The sequence below is a fragment of the Cherax quadricarinatus genome, chromosome 81 (assembly GCF_038502225.1).
Source record: "Cherax quadricarinatus isolate ZL_2023a chromosome 81, ASM3850222v1, whole genome shotgun sequence".
Lineage (NCBI taxonomy): Eukaryota > Metazoa > Arthropoda > Malacostraca > Decapoda > Parastacidae > Cherax > Cherax quadricarinatus.
Window position 1 is genome coordinate 3,203,897 of NC_091372.1, and position 16,330 is coordinate 3,220,226.

Consider the following 16,330-nt stretch of genomic DNA (forward strand, 5'->3'; position numbering starts at 1 on the left):
ACATTCACTTAACATCTCCCAAAATCTCTCTCTCTCCTCTGCATTCCTCTCTTCTCCAGGTGCATACACGCTTATTATGACCCACTTCTCGCATCCAACCTTTACTTTATTTTTTATTATTTTTATTATCACACTGGCCGATTCCCACCAAGGCAGGGTGGCCCGAAAAAGAAAAACTTTCACCATCATTCACTCCATCACTGTCTTGCCAGAAGGGTGCTTTACACTACAGTTTTTAAACTGCAACATTAACACCCCTCCTTCAGAGTGCAGGCACTGTACTTCCCATCTCCAGGACTCAAGTCCGGCCTGCCGGTTTCCCTGAATCCCTTCATAAATGTTACTTTGCTCACACTCCAACAGCACGTCAAGTATTAAAAACCATTTGTCTCCATTCACTCCTATCAAACACGCTCACGCATGCCTGCTGGAAGTCCAAGCCCCTCGCACACAAAACCTCCTTTACCCCCTCCCTCCAACCCTTCCTAGGCCGACCCCTACCCCGCCTTCCTTCCACTACAGACTGATACACTCTTGAAGTTATTCTGTTTCGCTCCATTCTCTCTACATGTCCGAACCACCTCAACAACCCTTCCTCAGCCCTCTGGACAACAGTTTTGGTAATCCCGCACCTCCTCCTAACTTCCAAACTACGAATTCTCTGCATTATATTCACACCACACATTGCCCTCAGACATGACATCTCCACTGCCTCCAGCCTTCTCCTCGCTGCAACATTCATCACCCATGCTTCACACCCATATAAGAGCGTTGGTAAAACTATACTCTCATACATTCCCCTCTTTGCCTCCAAGGACAAAGTTCTCTGTCTCCACAGACTCCTAAGTGCACCACTCACTCTTTTTCCCTCATCAATTCTATGATTCACCTCATCTTTCATAGACCCATCCGCTGACACGTCCACTCCCAAATATCTGAATACGTTCACCTCCTCCATACTCTCTCCCTCCAATCTGATATTCAATCTTTCATCACCTAATCTTTTTGTTATCCTCATAACCTTACTCTTTCCTGTATTCACCTTTAATTTTCTTCTTTTGCACACCCTACCAAATTCATCCACCAATCTCTGCAGCTTCTCTTCAGAATCTCCCAAGAGCACAGTGTCATTAGCAAAGAGCAGCTGTGACAACTCCCACCCTGTGTGTGATTCTTTATCTTTTAACTCCACGCCTCTTGCCAAGACCCTCGCATTTACTTCTCTTACAACCCCATCTATAAATATATTAAACAACCACGGTGACATCACACATCCTTGTCTAAGGCCTACTTTTACTGGGAAAAAATTTCCCTCTTTTCTACATACTCTAACTTGAGCCTCACTATCCTCGTAAAAACTCTTCACTGCTTTCAGTAACCTACCTCCTACACCATACACTTGCAACATCTGCCACATTGCCCCCCTATCCACCCTGTCATACGCCTTTTCCAAATCCATAAATGCCACAAAGACCTCTTTAGCCTTATCTAAATACTGTTCACTTATATGTTTCACTGTAAACACCTGGTCCACACACCCCCTACCTTTCCTAAAGCCTCCTTGTTCATCTGCTATCCTATTCTCCGTCTTACTCTTAATTCTTTCAATTATAACTCTACCATACACTTTACCAGGTACACTCAACAGACTTCTTCTTTCTTTCAACATACCAGCCGTATCCCACTGAGGTGGGGTGGCCCAAAAGAAAAAACTGAAGTTTCTCCTTTTAAATTTAGTAATATATACAGGAGAAGGGGTTACTAGCCCCTTGCTCCCGGCATTTAAGTCGCCTCTTACGACACGCATGGCTTACAGAGGAAGAATTCTGTTCCACTTCCCCATGGAGATAAGAGGAAATAAACAAGAACAAGAATTAGAAAGAAAATAGAAGAAAACCCAGAGGGGTGTGTATATATATGCTTGTACATGTATGTGTAGTGTGACCTAAGTGTAAGTAGAAGTAGCAAGACTTACCTGTAATCTTGCATATTTATGAGACAGACAAAAGACACCAGCAATCCTACCATCATGTAAAACAATTACAGGCTTTCGTTTTACACTCACTTGGCAGGACGGTAGTACCTCCCTGGGCGGTTGCTGTCTACCAACCTACTACCTACAACTCAACAGACTTATCCCCCTATAATTTTTGCACTCTCTTTTATCCCCTTTGCCTTTATACAAAGGAACTATGCATGCTCTCTGCCAATCCCTAGGTACCTTACCCTCTTCCATACATTTATTAAATAATTGCACCAACCACTCCAAAACTATATCCCCACTTGCTTTTAACATTTCTATCTTTATCCCATCAATCCCGGCTGCCTTACCCCCTTTCATTTTACCTACTGCCTCACGAACTTCCCCCACACTCACAACTGGCTCTTCCTCACTCCTACAAGATGTTATTCCTCCTTGCCCTATACACGAAATCACAGCTTCCCTATCTTCATCAACATTTAACAATTCCTCAAAATATTCCCTCCATCTTCCCAATACCTCTAACTCTCCATTTAATAACTCTCCTCTCCTATTTTTAACTGACAAATCCATTTGTTCTCTAGGCTTCCTTAACTTGTTAATTTTTTTTTTTTTTTTTTCAACAAGTCGGCCGTCTCCCACCGAGGCAGGGTGACCCAAAAAAGAAAGAAAGAAAATCCCCAAAAAGAAAATACTTTCATCATCATTCAACACTTTCACCACACTCACACATTATCACTGCTTTTGCAGAGGTGCTCAGAATACAACAATTTAGAAGCATATATGTATAGAGATACACAACATATCCCTCCAAACTGCCAATATCCCAAACCCCTCCTTTAAAGTGCAGGCATTGTACTTCCCATTTCCAGGACTGAAGTCCGACTATATGAAAATAACCGGTTTCCCTGAATCCCTTCACTAAATATTACCCTGCTCACACTCCAACAGATCGTCAGGTCCCAAGTATCATTCGTCTCCATTCACTCCTATCTAACACGCTCACGCACGCTTGCTGGAAGTCCAAGCCCCTCACCCACAAAACCTCCTTTACCCCCTCTTTCCAACCCTTTCGAGGACGACCCCTACCCCTCTTTCCTTCCCCTATAGATTTATATGCTTTCCATGTCATTCTACTTTGATCCATTCTCTCTAAATGACCAAACCACCTCAACAACCCGTCTTCTGCCCTCTGACTAATGCTTTTATTAACTCCACACCTTCTCCTAATTTCCACACTCCGAATTTTCTGCATAATATTTACACCACACATTGCCCTTAGACAGGACATCTCCACTGCCTCCAACCGTCTCCTCGCTGCTGCATTTACCACCCAAGCTTCACATCCATATAAGAGTGTTGGTACTACTATACTTTCATACATTCCCTTCTTTGCCTCCATAGATAACGTTTTTTTGACTCCACATATACCTCAACGCACCACTCACCTTTTTTCCCTCATCAATTCTATGATTAACCTCATCCTTCATAAATCCATCCGCCGACACGTCAACTCCCAAGTATCTGAAAACATTCACTTCTTCCATACTCCTCCTCCCCAATTTGATATCCAATTTTTCTTTATCTAAATCATTTGATACCCTCATCACCTTACTCTTTTCTATGTTCACTTTCAACTTTCTACCTTTACACACATTCTCAAACTCATCCACTAACCTTTGTAATTTTTCTTTAGAATCTCCCATAAGCACAGTATCATCAGCAAAAAGTAACTGTGTCAATTCCCATTTTGAATTTGATTCCCCATAATTTAATCCCACCCCTCTCCCAAACACCCTAGCATTTACTTCTTTTACAACCCCATCTATAAATATATTAAACAACCATGGTGACATTACACATCCCTGTCTAAGACCTACTTTTACCGGGAAGTATTCTCCCTCTCTTCTACACACCCTAACCTGAGCCTCACTATCCTCATAAAAGCTCTTTACAGCATTTAGTAACTTACCACCTATTCCATGTACTTGCAACATCTGCCACATTGCTCCTCTATCCACTCTATCATATGCCTTTTCTAAATCCATAAATGCAATAAAAACTTCCCTACCTTTATCTAAATACTGTTCACATATATGTTTCAATGTAAACACTTGATCTACACATCCCCTACCCACTCTGAAGCCTCCTTGCTCGTCCGCAATTCTACATTCTGTCTTACCTCTAATTCTTTCAATTATAACCCTACCGTATACTTTTCCTGGTATACTCAGTAAACTTATTCCTCTATAATTTTTACAATCTCTTTTGTCCCCTTTCCCTTTATATAAAGGGACTATACATGCTCTCCGCCAATCCCTAGGTACCTTCCCCTCTTTCATACATTTATTAAACAAAAGTACCAACCACTCCAACACTATATCCCCCCCTGCTTTTAACATTTCTGTCATGATCCCATCAGTTCCAGCTGCTTTACCCCCTTTCATTCTACGTAATGCCTCACGTACCTCCACCACACTTACATTCTGCTCTTCTTCACTCCTAAAAGATGGTATACCTCCCTGGCCAGTGCATGAAATTACCGCCTCCCTTTCTTCCTTAACATTTAAAAGTTCCTCAAAATATTCTCGTCATCTACCTAATACCTCCCTCTCCCCATCTACTAACTCCCCTACTCTGTTTTTAACTGACAAGTCCATACTTTTCCCTAGGCTTTCTTAACTTGTTTAACTCACTCCAAAATTTTTTCTTATTTTCATAAAAATTTCTTGACAGTGCCTCTCCCACTCTTTCATCTGCTCTCCTTTTGCACTCTCTCACCACTCTCTTCACCTTTCTTTTACTCTCCATATACTCTGCTCTTCTTATAACACTTCTGCTTTGTAAAAACCTCTCGTAAGCTACCTTTTTCTCTTTTATCACACCCTTTACTTCATCATTCCACCAATCACTCCTCTTTCCTCCTGCCCCCACCCTCCTATAACCACAAACTTCTGCCCCACATTCTAATACTGCATTTTTAAAACTATTCCAACCCTCTTCAACCCCCCCACTACTCATCTTTGCACTAGCCCACCTTTCTGCCAATAGTCGCTTATATCTCGCCCGAACTTCCTCCTCCCTTAGTTTATACACTTTCACCTCCCTCTTACTTGTTGTTGCCACCTTCCTCTTTTCCCATCTACCTCTTACTCTAACTGTAGCTACAACTAAATAATGATCCGATATATCAGTTGCCCCTCTATAAACATGTACATCCTGGAGCCTACCCATCAACCTTTTATCCACCAATACATAATCTAACAAACTACTTTCATTACGTGCTACATCATACCTTGTATATTTATTTATCCTCTTTTTCATAAAATATGTATTACTTATTACCAAATTTCTTTCTACACATAGCTCAATTAAAGGCTCCCTATTTACATTTACCCCTGGCACCCCAAAATTACCTACTACTTCCTCCATAACATTTTTACCCACTTTAGCATTGAAATCCCCAACCACCATTACTCTCACACTTGATTCAAAACTCCCCACGCATTCACTCAACATTTCCCAGAATCTCTTTCTCTCCTCTACACTTCTCTCTTCTCCAGGTGCATACACGCTTACTATAACCCACTTTTCACATCCAATCTTTATTTTACTCCACATAATCCTTGAATTTATACATTTGTAGTCCCTCTTTTCCTGCCATAGCTTATCCTTCAACATTATTGCTACTCCTTCTTTAGCTCTAACTCTATTTGAAACCCCTGACCTAATCCCATTTATTCCTCTCCATTGAAACTCTCCCACCCCCTTCAGCTTTGTTTCACTTAAAGCCAGGACATCCAGTTTCTTCTCATTCATAACATCCACAATCATCTCTTTCTTATCATTTGCACAACATCCACGCACATTCAGACTTCCCACTTTGACAATTTTCTTCTTCTTATTCTTTTTAGTAATCTTTACAGGAAAAGGGGTTACTAGCCCATTGTTCCCGGCATTTTAGTTGACTTTTACAACACGCATGGCTTACGGAGGAAAGATTCTTATTCCACTTCCCCATGGATATAAAAGGAAAAGTAATAAGACCAAGAACTATTAAGATAAAATCAAAGAAAACTCAGATGAGTGTGTATAAATAAACGTGTACATGTATGTGTAGTGTGACCTAAGTGTAAGTAGAAGTAGCAAGACGTACCTGTAATCTTGCATATTTATGAGACAGACAAAAGACACCAGCAATCCTACCATCATGTAAAACAATTACAGGCTTTCGTTTTACACTCACTTGGCAGGACGGTAGTACCTCCCTGGGTGGTTGCTGTCTACCAACCTACTACTTGTTAATCTCACTCCAAAACTTTTTCTTATTTTCAACAAAATTTGTTGATAACAGCTCACCCACTCTCTCATTTGCTCTCTTTTTACATTGCTTCACCACTCTCTTAACCTCTCTCTTTTTCTCCATATACTCTTCCCTCCTTGCATCACTTCTACTTTGTAAAAACTTCTCATATGCTAACTTTTTCTCCCTTACTACTCTCTTTACATCATCATTCCACCAATCGCTCCTCTTCCCTCCTGCACCCACTTTCCTGTAACCACAAACTTCTGCTGAACACTCTAACACTACATTTTTAAACCTACCCCATTCCTCTTCGACCCCATTGCCTATGCTCTCATTAGCCCATCTATCCTCCAATAGCTGTTTATATCTTACCCTAACTGCCTCCTCTTTTAGTTTATAAACCTTCACCTCTCTCTTCCCTGATGCTTCTATTCTCCTTGTATCCCATCTACCTTTTACTCTCAGTGTAGCTACAACTAGAAAGTGATCTGATATATCTGTGGCCCCTCGATAAACATGTACATCCTGAAGTCTACTCAACAGTCTTTTATCTACTAATACATAATCCAACAAACTACTGTCATTTCGCCCTACATCATATCGTGTATACTTATTTATCCTCTTTTTCTTAAAATATGTATTACCTATAACTAAACCCCTTTCTATACAAAGTTCAATCAAAGGGCTCCCATTATCATTTACACCTGGCACCCCAAACTTACCTACCACACCCTCTCTAAAAGTTTCTCCTACTTTAGCATTCAGGTCCCCTACCACAATTACTCTCTCACTTGGTTCAAAGGCTCCTATACATTCACTTAACATCTCCCAAAATCTCTCTCTCTCCTCTGCATTCCTCTCTTCTCCAGGTGCATACACGCTTATTATGACCCACTTCTCGCATCCAACCTTTACTTTAATCCACATAATTCTCGAATTTACACATTCATATTCTCTTTTCTCCTTCCATAACTGATCATTTAACATTACTGCTACCCCTTCCTTTGCTCTAACTCTCTCAGATACTCCAGATTTAATCCCATTTATTTCCCCCCACTGAAACTCTCCTACCCCCTTCAGCTTTGTTTCGCTTAGAGCCAGGACATCCAACTTCTTTTCATTCATAACATCAGCAATCATCTGTTTCTTGTCATCCGCACTACATCCACGCACATTTAAACAACCCAGTTTTATAAAGTTTTTCTTCTTCTCTTTTTTAGTAAATGTATACAGGAGAAGGGGTTACTAGCCCATTGCTCCCGGCATTTTAGTCGCCTCATACGACACGCATGGCTTACGGAGGAAAGATTCTTTTCCACTTCCCCATGGACAATAGAAGAAATAAAAAAGAACAAGAGCTATTTAGAATAAGGAGAAAAACCTAGATGTATGTATATATATATATGCATGTGCGTGTCTGTGAAGTGTGACCAAAGTGCAAGTAGGAGTAGCAAGATATCCCTGCTATCTAGCGTGTTTATGAGACAGAAAAAGAAAACCAGCAATCCTACCATCATGCAAAACAGTTACAGGTTTTTGTTTCACAGTCATCTGGCAGGACGGTAGTACTTCCCTGGGTGGTTGCTGTCTACCAACCTACTTTAATCCACATAATTCTTGCATTTACACATTCATATTCTCTTTTCTCCTTCCATACCCTACCAAATTCATCCACCAACCTCTGCAACTTCTCTTCAGAATCACCCAAGAGCACAGTGTCATCAGCAAAGAGCAACTGTGACAACTCCCACTTTATGTGTGATTATCAAAATTTTAACTCCACACCTCTTGCCAAGACCCTCGCATTTACTTCTCTTACAACCCCATCTATAAATACGTATATTGAACAACCACGGTGACATCACACATCCTTGTCTAAGGCCTACTTTTACTGGGAAATAATCTCCCTCTTTCCTACATACTCTAACTTGAGCCTCACCATCCTCGTAAAAACTCTTCACTGCTTTCAGTAACCTACCTCCTATACCATACATCTGCAACATCTGCCACATTACCCCCCTATTCACCCTGCCATACGCCTTTTCCAAACCCATAAATGCCTCAAAAACCTCTTTAGCCTTATCTAAATACTGTTCGCTTATATGTTTCACTGTAAACACCTGGTCCACACACCCCCTACCTTTCCTAAAGCCTCCTTGTTCATCTGCTATCCTATTCTCCGTCTTACTCTTAATTCTTTCAATAATGACTCTACCATACACTTTACCAGGTATACTCGCCAGACTTATCCCCCTCTAATTGTTGCACTCTCTTTTGTCCCCTTTGCCTTTATACAAAGGAACTATGCATGCTGTCTGCCAATCCCTAGGTACCTTACCCTCTTCCATACATTTATTAAATAATAGCACCAACCACTCCAAAACTATATCCCCACCTGCTTTTAACATTTCTATCTTTATCCCAACACTCCCAGCTGCTTTACCCCCTTTCATTTTACCTACTGCCTCACGAAGTCCTCCCACACTCACAACTGGCTCTTCCTCACTCCTACAAGATGTTATTCCTCCTTGCCCTATACACGAAATCACAGCTTCCCTATCTTCATCAACATTAAACAATTCCTCAAAATATTCCCTCCATCTTCCCAGTACCTCTAACTATCCATTTAATAACTCTCCTCTCCTATTTTTAACTGACAAATCCATTTGTTCTCTAGGCTTACTTAATTTGTTAATCTCACTCCAAAACTTTTTCTTATTTTCAACAAAATTTGTTGATAACATCTCACCCACTCTCTCATTTGCTCTCTTTTTACATTGCTTCACCACTCTCTTAATCTCTCTCTTTTTCTCCATATACTCTTCCCTCCTTGCATCACTTCTACTTTGTAAAAACTTCTCATATGCTAACTTTTTCTCCCTTACTACTCTCTTTACATCATCATTCCACCAATCACTCCTCTTCTCTCCCGCACCCACTTTCCTGTAACCACAAACTTCTGCTGAACACTCTAACACTACATTTTTAAACCTACCCCATACCTCTTCGACCCCATTGCCTATGCTCTCATTAGCCCATCTATCCTCCAATAGTTGTTTATATCTTATCCTAACTGCCTCCTCTTTTAGTTTATAAACCTTCACCTCTCTCTTCCCTGATGCTTCTATTCTCCTTGTATCCCATCTACCTTTTACTCTCAGTGTAGCTACAACTAAAAAGTGATCTGATATATCTGTGGCCCCTCTATAAACATGTACATCCTGAAGTCTGCTCAACAGTCTTTTATCTACCAATACATAATCCAACAAACTTCTGTCATTTCGCCCTACAGCATGTCTTGTATACTTATTTATAAATGAAAACTAGACAGTATTTTGCATTGCATAAATAACCCGCACATAGGAGAAAGAAACTCACGACGATGTTTTGGTCTAAGTTGGACCATTAACTAGTAACACACTAACACATGAAGGTAAGGGAGCCAGTGTATATACGAGAGGAGAGCAGGGATGGGACAAAGACAGGAAGAAGGAAGTGGAGATAGCAGTGGTAGAGATAATGCTGGTAGTGGACCTAGTAGTAGTAGTAGTACAGTAATTTCTTTCTCCTATGTGTGGGTTATTTGTATATTGTTCCAGTCATGGTATTGTGACTTTTTGTTCTTTATGAACAGTATTTTGGTTCATGCTAGACTGTTATCAAGTCCAGGATAGACTGAAACATTGTCAGTTATTGTTTTTTAATGGGGGGGGGGGAGAGGTTAGTTGTTCCAGCAGTGGTATTGTAACTTTCATTCTTCACAAAAAAAAGATCACTAAATAAATACAGTGGACCCTCAACCAGCGATATTAATCCGTTCCTGAGAGCTCATCGTTAGTCAAAATTATCGTTAGTCAAGTTAATTTTCCCCATAAGAAATAATGGAAATCAAATTAATCCGTGCAAGACACCCAAAAGTATTGAAAAAAAATTTTTTTTACCACATAAAATATTAATTTTAATACACACAAACTGAAGATTACATGCACAGTTACATGACACTTACCTTTATTGAAGATCTGGTGATGATTGATGGGATGGGAGGAGGGGAGAGCGTTGATCTTCTTAGTGTTTAGAAGGGGAATCCCCTTCCATTAGCACTTGAGGCAGCAAGTGTTTTTCTGGGGTTACTTCCCTTGTTCTTTTAATGCCACTAGGACCAGCTTCAGAGTCACTGGACTTCTGTCGCACAACATATCTGTCCATAGATACCTGTACCTCTCATTCCTTTATGACTTTCCTAAAGTGGTTCACAACATTGTCAGTGTACAGGTTGCCAACACGGCTTGCAGTAGCTGTGTCAGGGTGATTTTCATCAAAAAAGGTTTGCAATTCAAGCCACTTTGCACACATTTCCTTTATCTTAGAAGTAGGCAACTTCTTCAATTTCTCTCTCCCCTCCTCCGAAGCAGTTTCCTCAGGTCTGCCCTCTTGCTGTTCAAGATGATCTTGCAGCTCATCAGTGGTTAGTTCTTCACTGTCCTCCACCACCAACTCTTCCACATCCTCCCCACTAACCTCCAACCCCAAGAACTTCCCCAATGCCACAATGGATTCCTCAACTGGCATAGGATTCTCAGGGTTAGCCTCAAACCCTTCAAAATCCCTTTTGTCTACACATTCTGGCCACAGTTTTTTCCAAGCAGAGTTCAATGTCCTCTTAGTCACTTCCTCCCAAGCCTTACCTATAATGTTTACACAATTGAGGATGGTAAAATGATCTTTCCAAAACTCTCTTAGAGTCAGTTGAGTTTCTGAGGTCACTACAAAGCACCTTTCAAACATAGCTTTTGTGTACAGTTTCTTGAAGTTGGAAATAACCTGCTGGTCCATGGCCTGCAGGACAGGAGTGGTATTAGGAGGCAAAAACTTCACCTTACTTAAGCTCATGTCCCTAGAAAGTCGCTCTGCCAAGTCTGAAGGATGACCAGGAGCATTGTCTAATACCAGGAGGCACTTAAGGTCTAATTTCTTTTCAATTAGGTAATTTTTCACATTGGGGGCAAATGCATGGTGTAACCAGTCATAGAAAAAGTCCCTAGTGACCCATGCCTTACTGTTTGCCCTCCACAGCACACACAAATTAGCCTTGAGGACATTGTTTTTCCTGAACACTCTGGGAGTTTCAGAGTGATACACCAATAAAGGCTTCACTTTGCAATCACCACTAGCATTGGCACACATCAACAGAGTAAGCCTGTCTTTCATAGGCTTATGTCCTGGGAGTGCCTTTTCCTCCTGAGTAATGTAGGTCCTGCTTGGCATTTTCTTCCAAAACAGGCCTGTTTCGTCACAATTAAACACTTGTTCAGGTTTCAGTCCTTCACTGTCTATGTACTCCTTGAAGTCCTGCACATATTTTTCAGCCGATTTGTGGTCCGAACTGGCAGCCTCACCATGCCTTATCACACTATGGATGCCACTACGCTTCTTAAATCTCTCAAACCAACCTCTGCTGGTCTTAAATTCACTCACATTACTAGTTGCTGGCATTTTTGTAATTAAATCGTCATGCAACTTCCTAGCCTTTTCACATATGATCGCTTGAGAGATGCTGTCTCCTGCTATCTGTTTTTCGTTTATCCACACCAATAACAGTCTCTCAACATCTTCGAGTACTTGCGATCTCAGTTTCGAAAACATAGTTTCACCTTTGGCAAGAACAGCTTCCTTGATTGCCGTTTTCTTGCCCACAATAGTAGCAATGGTTGATTGGGGTTTATTATACAACCTGACCAGTTCAGAGAGCTCGCACTCCACTTTCATACTTAGCAATGATCTCTTTCTTCATCTCCATAGTAATTCTCACCCTTTTTGCTGTAGGGTTGTCACTAGAAGCTTTCTTGGGGCCCATGGTGACTTATTTTGCAGGTGCAATCACTACAAAGGCTGTGATAATATGAAGTGTTCCAGTTGTTGTATGTTTGGAAGTGACCGCGATGGCTGGCTGGCTTGTAAACACTGACACCCAAGGGACAAGTGAGGCGCGCTCAGGCCAAAGTGGACGCGTATGGTACGGAACGAATAGCGCTGGTCGGGTTTTTAAGCGCTAGTTGAGGCAAAATTTTTGCGTTAAAATATATCGCTAGTCAGATTTATCGTTAATCGATGCCATCGCTGGTCGCGGGTCCAATGTATACAGTGGAACTTCAAATATCGAACTTAATCCGTTCCAGGAGTTAGTTCTAAATTCGAAAAGTCTGGGCTGTCTTTTTTTTTTTATATAATATATTAAAAATTATAGGTTTTCCTTATTTAATGTAAGGTTTTTTTTCTTTCATGTTTAAAGTCTTCAAGAGAAAAATGTCAAAGAAAAGCAAGTGACTCATTGGAAGACTGTAGTGAAACTTCAGGAGAAGCTTAAAACTGTCTTGAACAAGGTAAGGACTATTATTTTGTTTTTAATACAGGCATACCTTGTTAATACGGCACTTGCTTTAGAGTGCTTTGCTAATATGGCATTTTTTATTTTTATTTTAACAAACCAGCCGTATCCCATCGAGGCAGGGTGACCTAAAAAAGAAAAACAGAAGTCTTTCTTTTTACACTTAGTAATTTATACAGGAGAAGGGGTTACTAGCCCCTTGCTCCCGGCATTTTAGTCGCCTCTTACAACATGCATGGCTTTCGGAGGAAGAATTCTGTTCCACTTCCCCATGGAGATAAGAGGAAATAAACAAGAACAAGAACTAGTAAGAAAATAGAAGAAAACCCAGATGGGTGTGTGTGTGTGTGTGTGTGTGTGTGTGTGTGTTTGTGTGTGTGTGTATATATATATATATATATATATATATATATATATATATATATATATATATATATATATATATATATATATATATATATAAGTATATATATATATATATATGTATATATATATATATATAAGTATATATATATATATATATAAGTATATATATATATATATATATATGTATAAGCATATATATATATATATATATATATATATATATATATATTTATTTCAGTGGGGGGAAATAAATGGGATTAAATCTGGAGTATCTGAGAGAGTTAGAGCAAAGGAAGGGGTAGCAGTAATGTTAAATGATCAGTTATGGAAGGAGAAAAGAGAATATGAATGTGTAAATTCAAGAATTATGTGGATTAAAGTAAAGGTTGGATGCGAGAAGTGGGTCATAATAAGCGTGTATGCACCTGGAGAAGAGAGGAATGCAGAGGAGAGAGAGAGATTTTGGGAGATGTTAAGTGAATGTATAGGAGCCTTTGAACCAAGTGAGAGAGTAATTGTGGTAGGGGACTTGAATGCTAAAGTAGGAGAAACTTTTAGAGAGGGTGTGGTAGGTAAGTTTGGGGTGCCAGGTGTAAATGATAATGGGAGCCCTTTGATTGAACTTTGTATAGAAAGGGGTTTAGTTATAGGTAATACATATTTTAAGAAAAAGAGGATAAATAAGTATACACGATATGATGTAGGGCGAAATGACAGTAGTTTGTTGGATTATGTATTGGTAGATAAAAGACTGTTGAGTAGACTTCAGGATGTACATGTTTATAGAGGGGCCACAGATATATCAGATCACTTTCTAGTTGTAGCTACACTGAGAGTAAAAGGTAGATGGGATACAAGGAGAATAGAAGCATCAGGGAAGAGAGAGGTGAAGGTTTATAAACTAAAAGAGGAGGCAGTTAGGGTAAGATATAAACAGCTATTGGAGGATAGATGGGCTAATGAGAGCATAGGCAATGGGGTCGAAGAGGTATGGGGTAGGTTTAAAAATGTAGTGTTAGAGTGTTCAGCAGAAGTTTGTGGTTACAGGAAAGTGGGTGCAGGAGGGAAGAGGAGCGATTGGTGGAATGATGATGTAAAGAGAGTAGTAAGGGAGAAAAAGTTAGCATATGAGAAGTTTTTACAAAGTAGAAGTGATGCAAGGAGGGAAGAGTATATGGAGAAAAAGAGAGAGGTTAAGAGAGTGGTGAAGCAATGTAAAAAGAGAGCAAATGAGAGAGTGGGTGAGATGTTATCAACAAATTTTGTTGAAAATAAGAAAAAGTTTTGGAGTGAGATTAACAAGTTAAGAAAGCCTAGAGAACAAATTGATTTGTCAGTTAAAAATAGGAGAGGAGAGTTATTAAATGGAGAGTTAGAGGTATTGGGAAGATGGAAGGAATATTTTGAGGAATTGTTAAATGTTGATGAAGATAGGGAAGCTGTGATTTCGTGTATAGGGCAAGGAGGAATAACATCTTGTAGGAGTGAGGAAGAGCCAGTTGTGAGTGTGGGGGAAGTTCGTGAGGCAGTAGGTAAAATGAAAGGGGGTAAGGCAGCCGGGATTGATGGGATAAAGATAGAAATGTTAAAAGCAGGTGGGGATATAGTTTTGGAGTGGTTGGTGCAATTATTTAATAAATGTATGGAAGAGGGTAAGGTACCTAGGGATTGGCAGAGAGCATGCATAGTTCCTTTGTATAAAGGCAAAGGGGATAAAAGAGAGTGCAAAAATTATAGGGGGATAAGTCTGTTGAGTGTACCTGGTAAAGTGTATGGTAGAGTTATAATTGAAAGAATTAAGAGTAAGACGGAGAATAGGATAGCAGATGAACAAGGAGGCTTTAGGAAAGGTAGGGGGTGTGTGGACCAGGTGTTTACAGTGAAACATATAAGTGAACAGTATTTAGATAAGGCTAAAGAGGTCTTTGTGGCATTTATGGATTTGGAAAAGGCGTATGACAGGGTGGATAGGGGGGCAATGTGGCAGATGTTGCAAGTGTATGGTGTAGGAGGTAGGTTACTGAAAGCAGTGAAGAGTTTTTACGAGGATAGTGAGGCTCAAGTTAGAGTATGTAGGAAAGAGGGAAATTTTTTCCCAGTAAAAGTAGGCCTTAGACAAGGATGTGTGATGTCACCGTGGTTGTTTAATATATTTATAGATGGGGTTGTAAGAGAAGTAAATGCGAGGGTCTTGGCAAGAGGCGTGGAGTTAAAAGATAAAGAATCACACACAAAGTGGGAGTTGTCACAGCTGCTCTTTGCTGATGACACTGTGCTCTTGGGAGATTCTGAAGAGAAGTTGCAGAGATTGGTGGATGAATTTGGTAGGGTGTGCAAAAGAAGAAAATTAAAGGTGAATACAGGAAAGAGTAAGGTTATGAGGATAACAAAAAGATTAGGTGATGAAAGATTGAATATCAGATTGGAGGGAGAGAGTATGGAGGAGGTGAACGTATTCAGATATTTGGGAGTGGACGTGTCAGCGGATGGGTCTATGAAAGATGAGGTGAATCATAGAATTGATGAGGGAAAAAGAGTGAGTGGTGCACTTAGGAGTCTGTGGAGACAAAGAACTTTGTCCTTGGAGGCAAAGAGGGGAATGTATGAGAGTATAGTTTTACCAACGCTCTTATATGGGTGTGAAGCGTGGGTGATGAATGTTGCAGCGAGGAGAAGGCTGGAGGCAGTGGAGATGTCATGTCTGAGGGCAATGTGTGGTGTGAATATAATGCAGAGAATTAGTAGTTTGGAAGTTAGGAGGAGGTGCGGGATTACCAAAACTGTTGTCCAGAGGGCTGAGGAAGGGTTGTTGAGGTGGTTCGGACATGTAGAGAGAATGGAGCGAAACAGAATGACTTCAAGAGTGTATCAGTCTGTAGTGGAAGGAAGGCGGGGTAGGGGTCGGCCTAGGAAGGGTTGGAGGGAGGGGGTAAAGGAGGTTTTGTGTGCGAGGGGCTTGGACTTCCAGCAGGCATGCGTGAGCGTGTTTGATAGGAGTGAATGGAGACAAATGGTTTTTAATACTTGACGTGCTGTTGGAGTGTGAGCAAAGTAACATTTATGAAGGGATTCAGGGAAACCGGCAGGCCGGACTTGAGTTCTGGAGATGGGAAGTACAGTGCCTGCACTCTGAAGGAGGGGTGTTAATGTTGCAGTTTAAAAACTGTAGTGTAAAGCACCCTTCTGGCAAGACAGTGATGGAGTGAATGATGGTGAAAGTTTTTCTTTTTCGGGCCACCCTGCCTTGGTGGGAATCGGCCGGTGTGATAATAAAAAAAAAAATATATATATA

The 16,330-nt window shown here is 40.5% G+C and overlaps 1 protein-coding gene across 2 annotated transcripts in view; it reads left to right on the forward strand.

The window, feature by feature from the left end:
* Su(var)3-3 (lysine-specific histone demethylase Su(var)3-3) overlaps positions 1-16,330 on the forward strand; it is a 121,796-nt gene that overhangs the window by 36,034 nt on the left and 69,432 nt on the right. For both annotated transcript variants that reach the window (XM_070102259.1, XM_070102262.1), the window contains exon 8: positions 12,577-12,667. In XM_070102259.1, the coding sequence (XP_069958360.1) occupies positions 12,577-12,667 (91 nt within the window). The remainder of the gene's footprint in view (positions 1-12,576; positions 12,668-16,330) is intronic.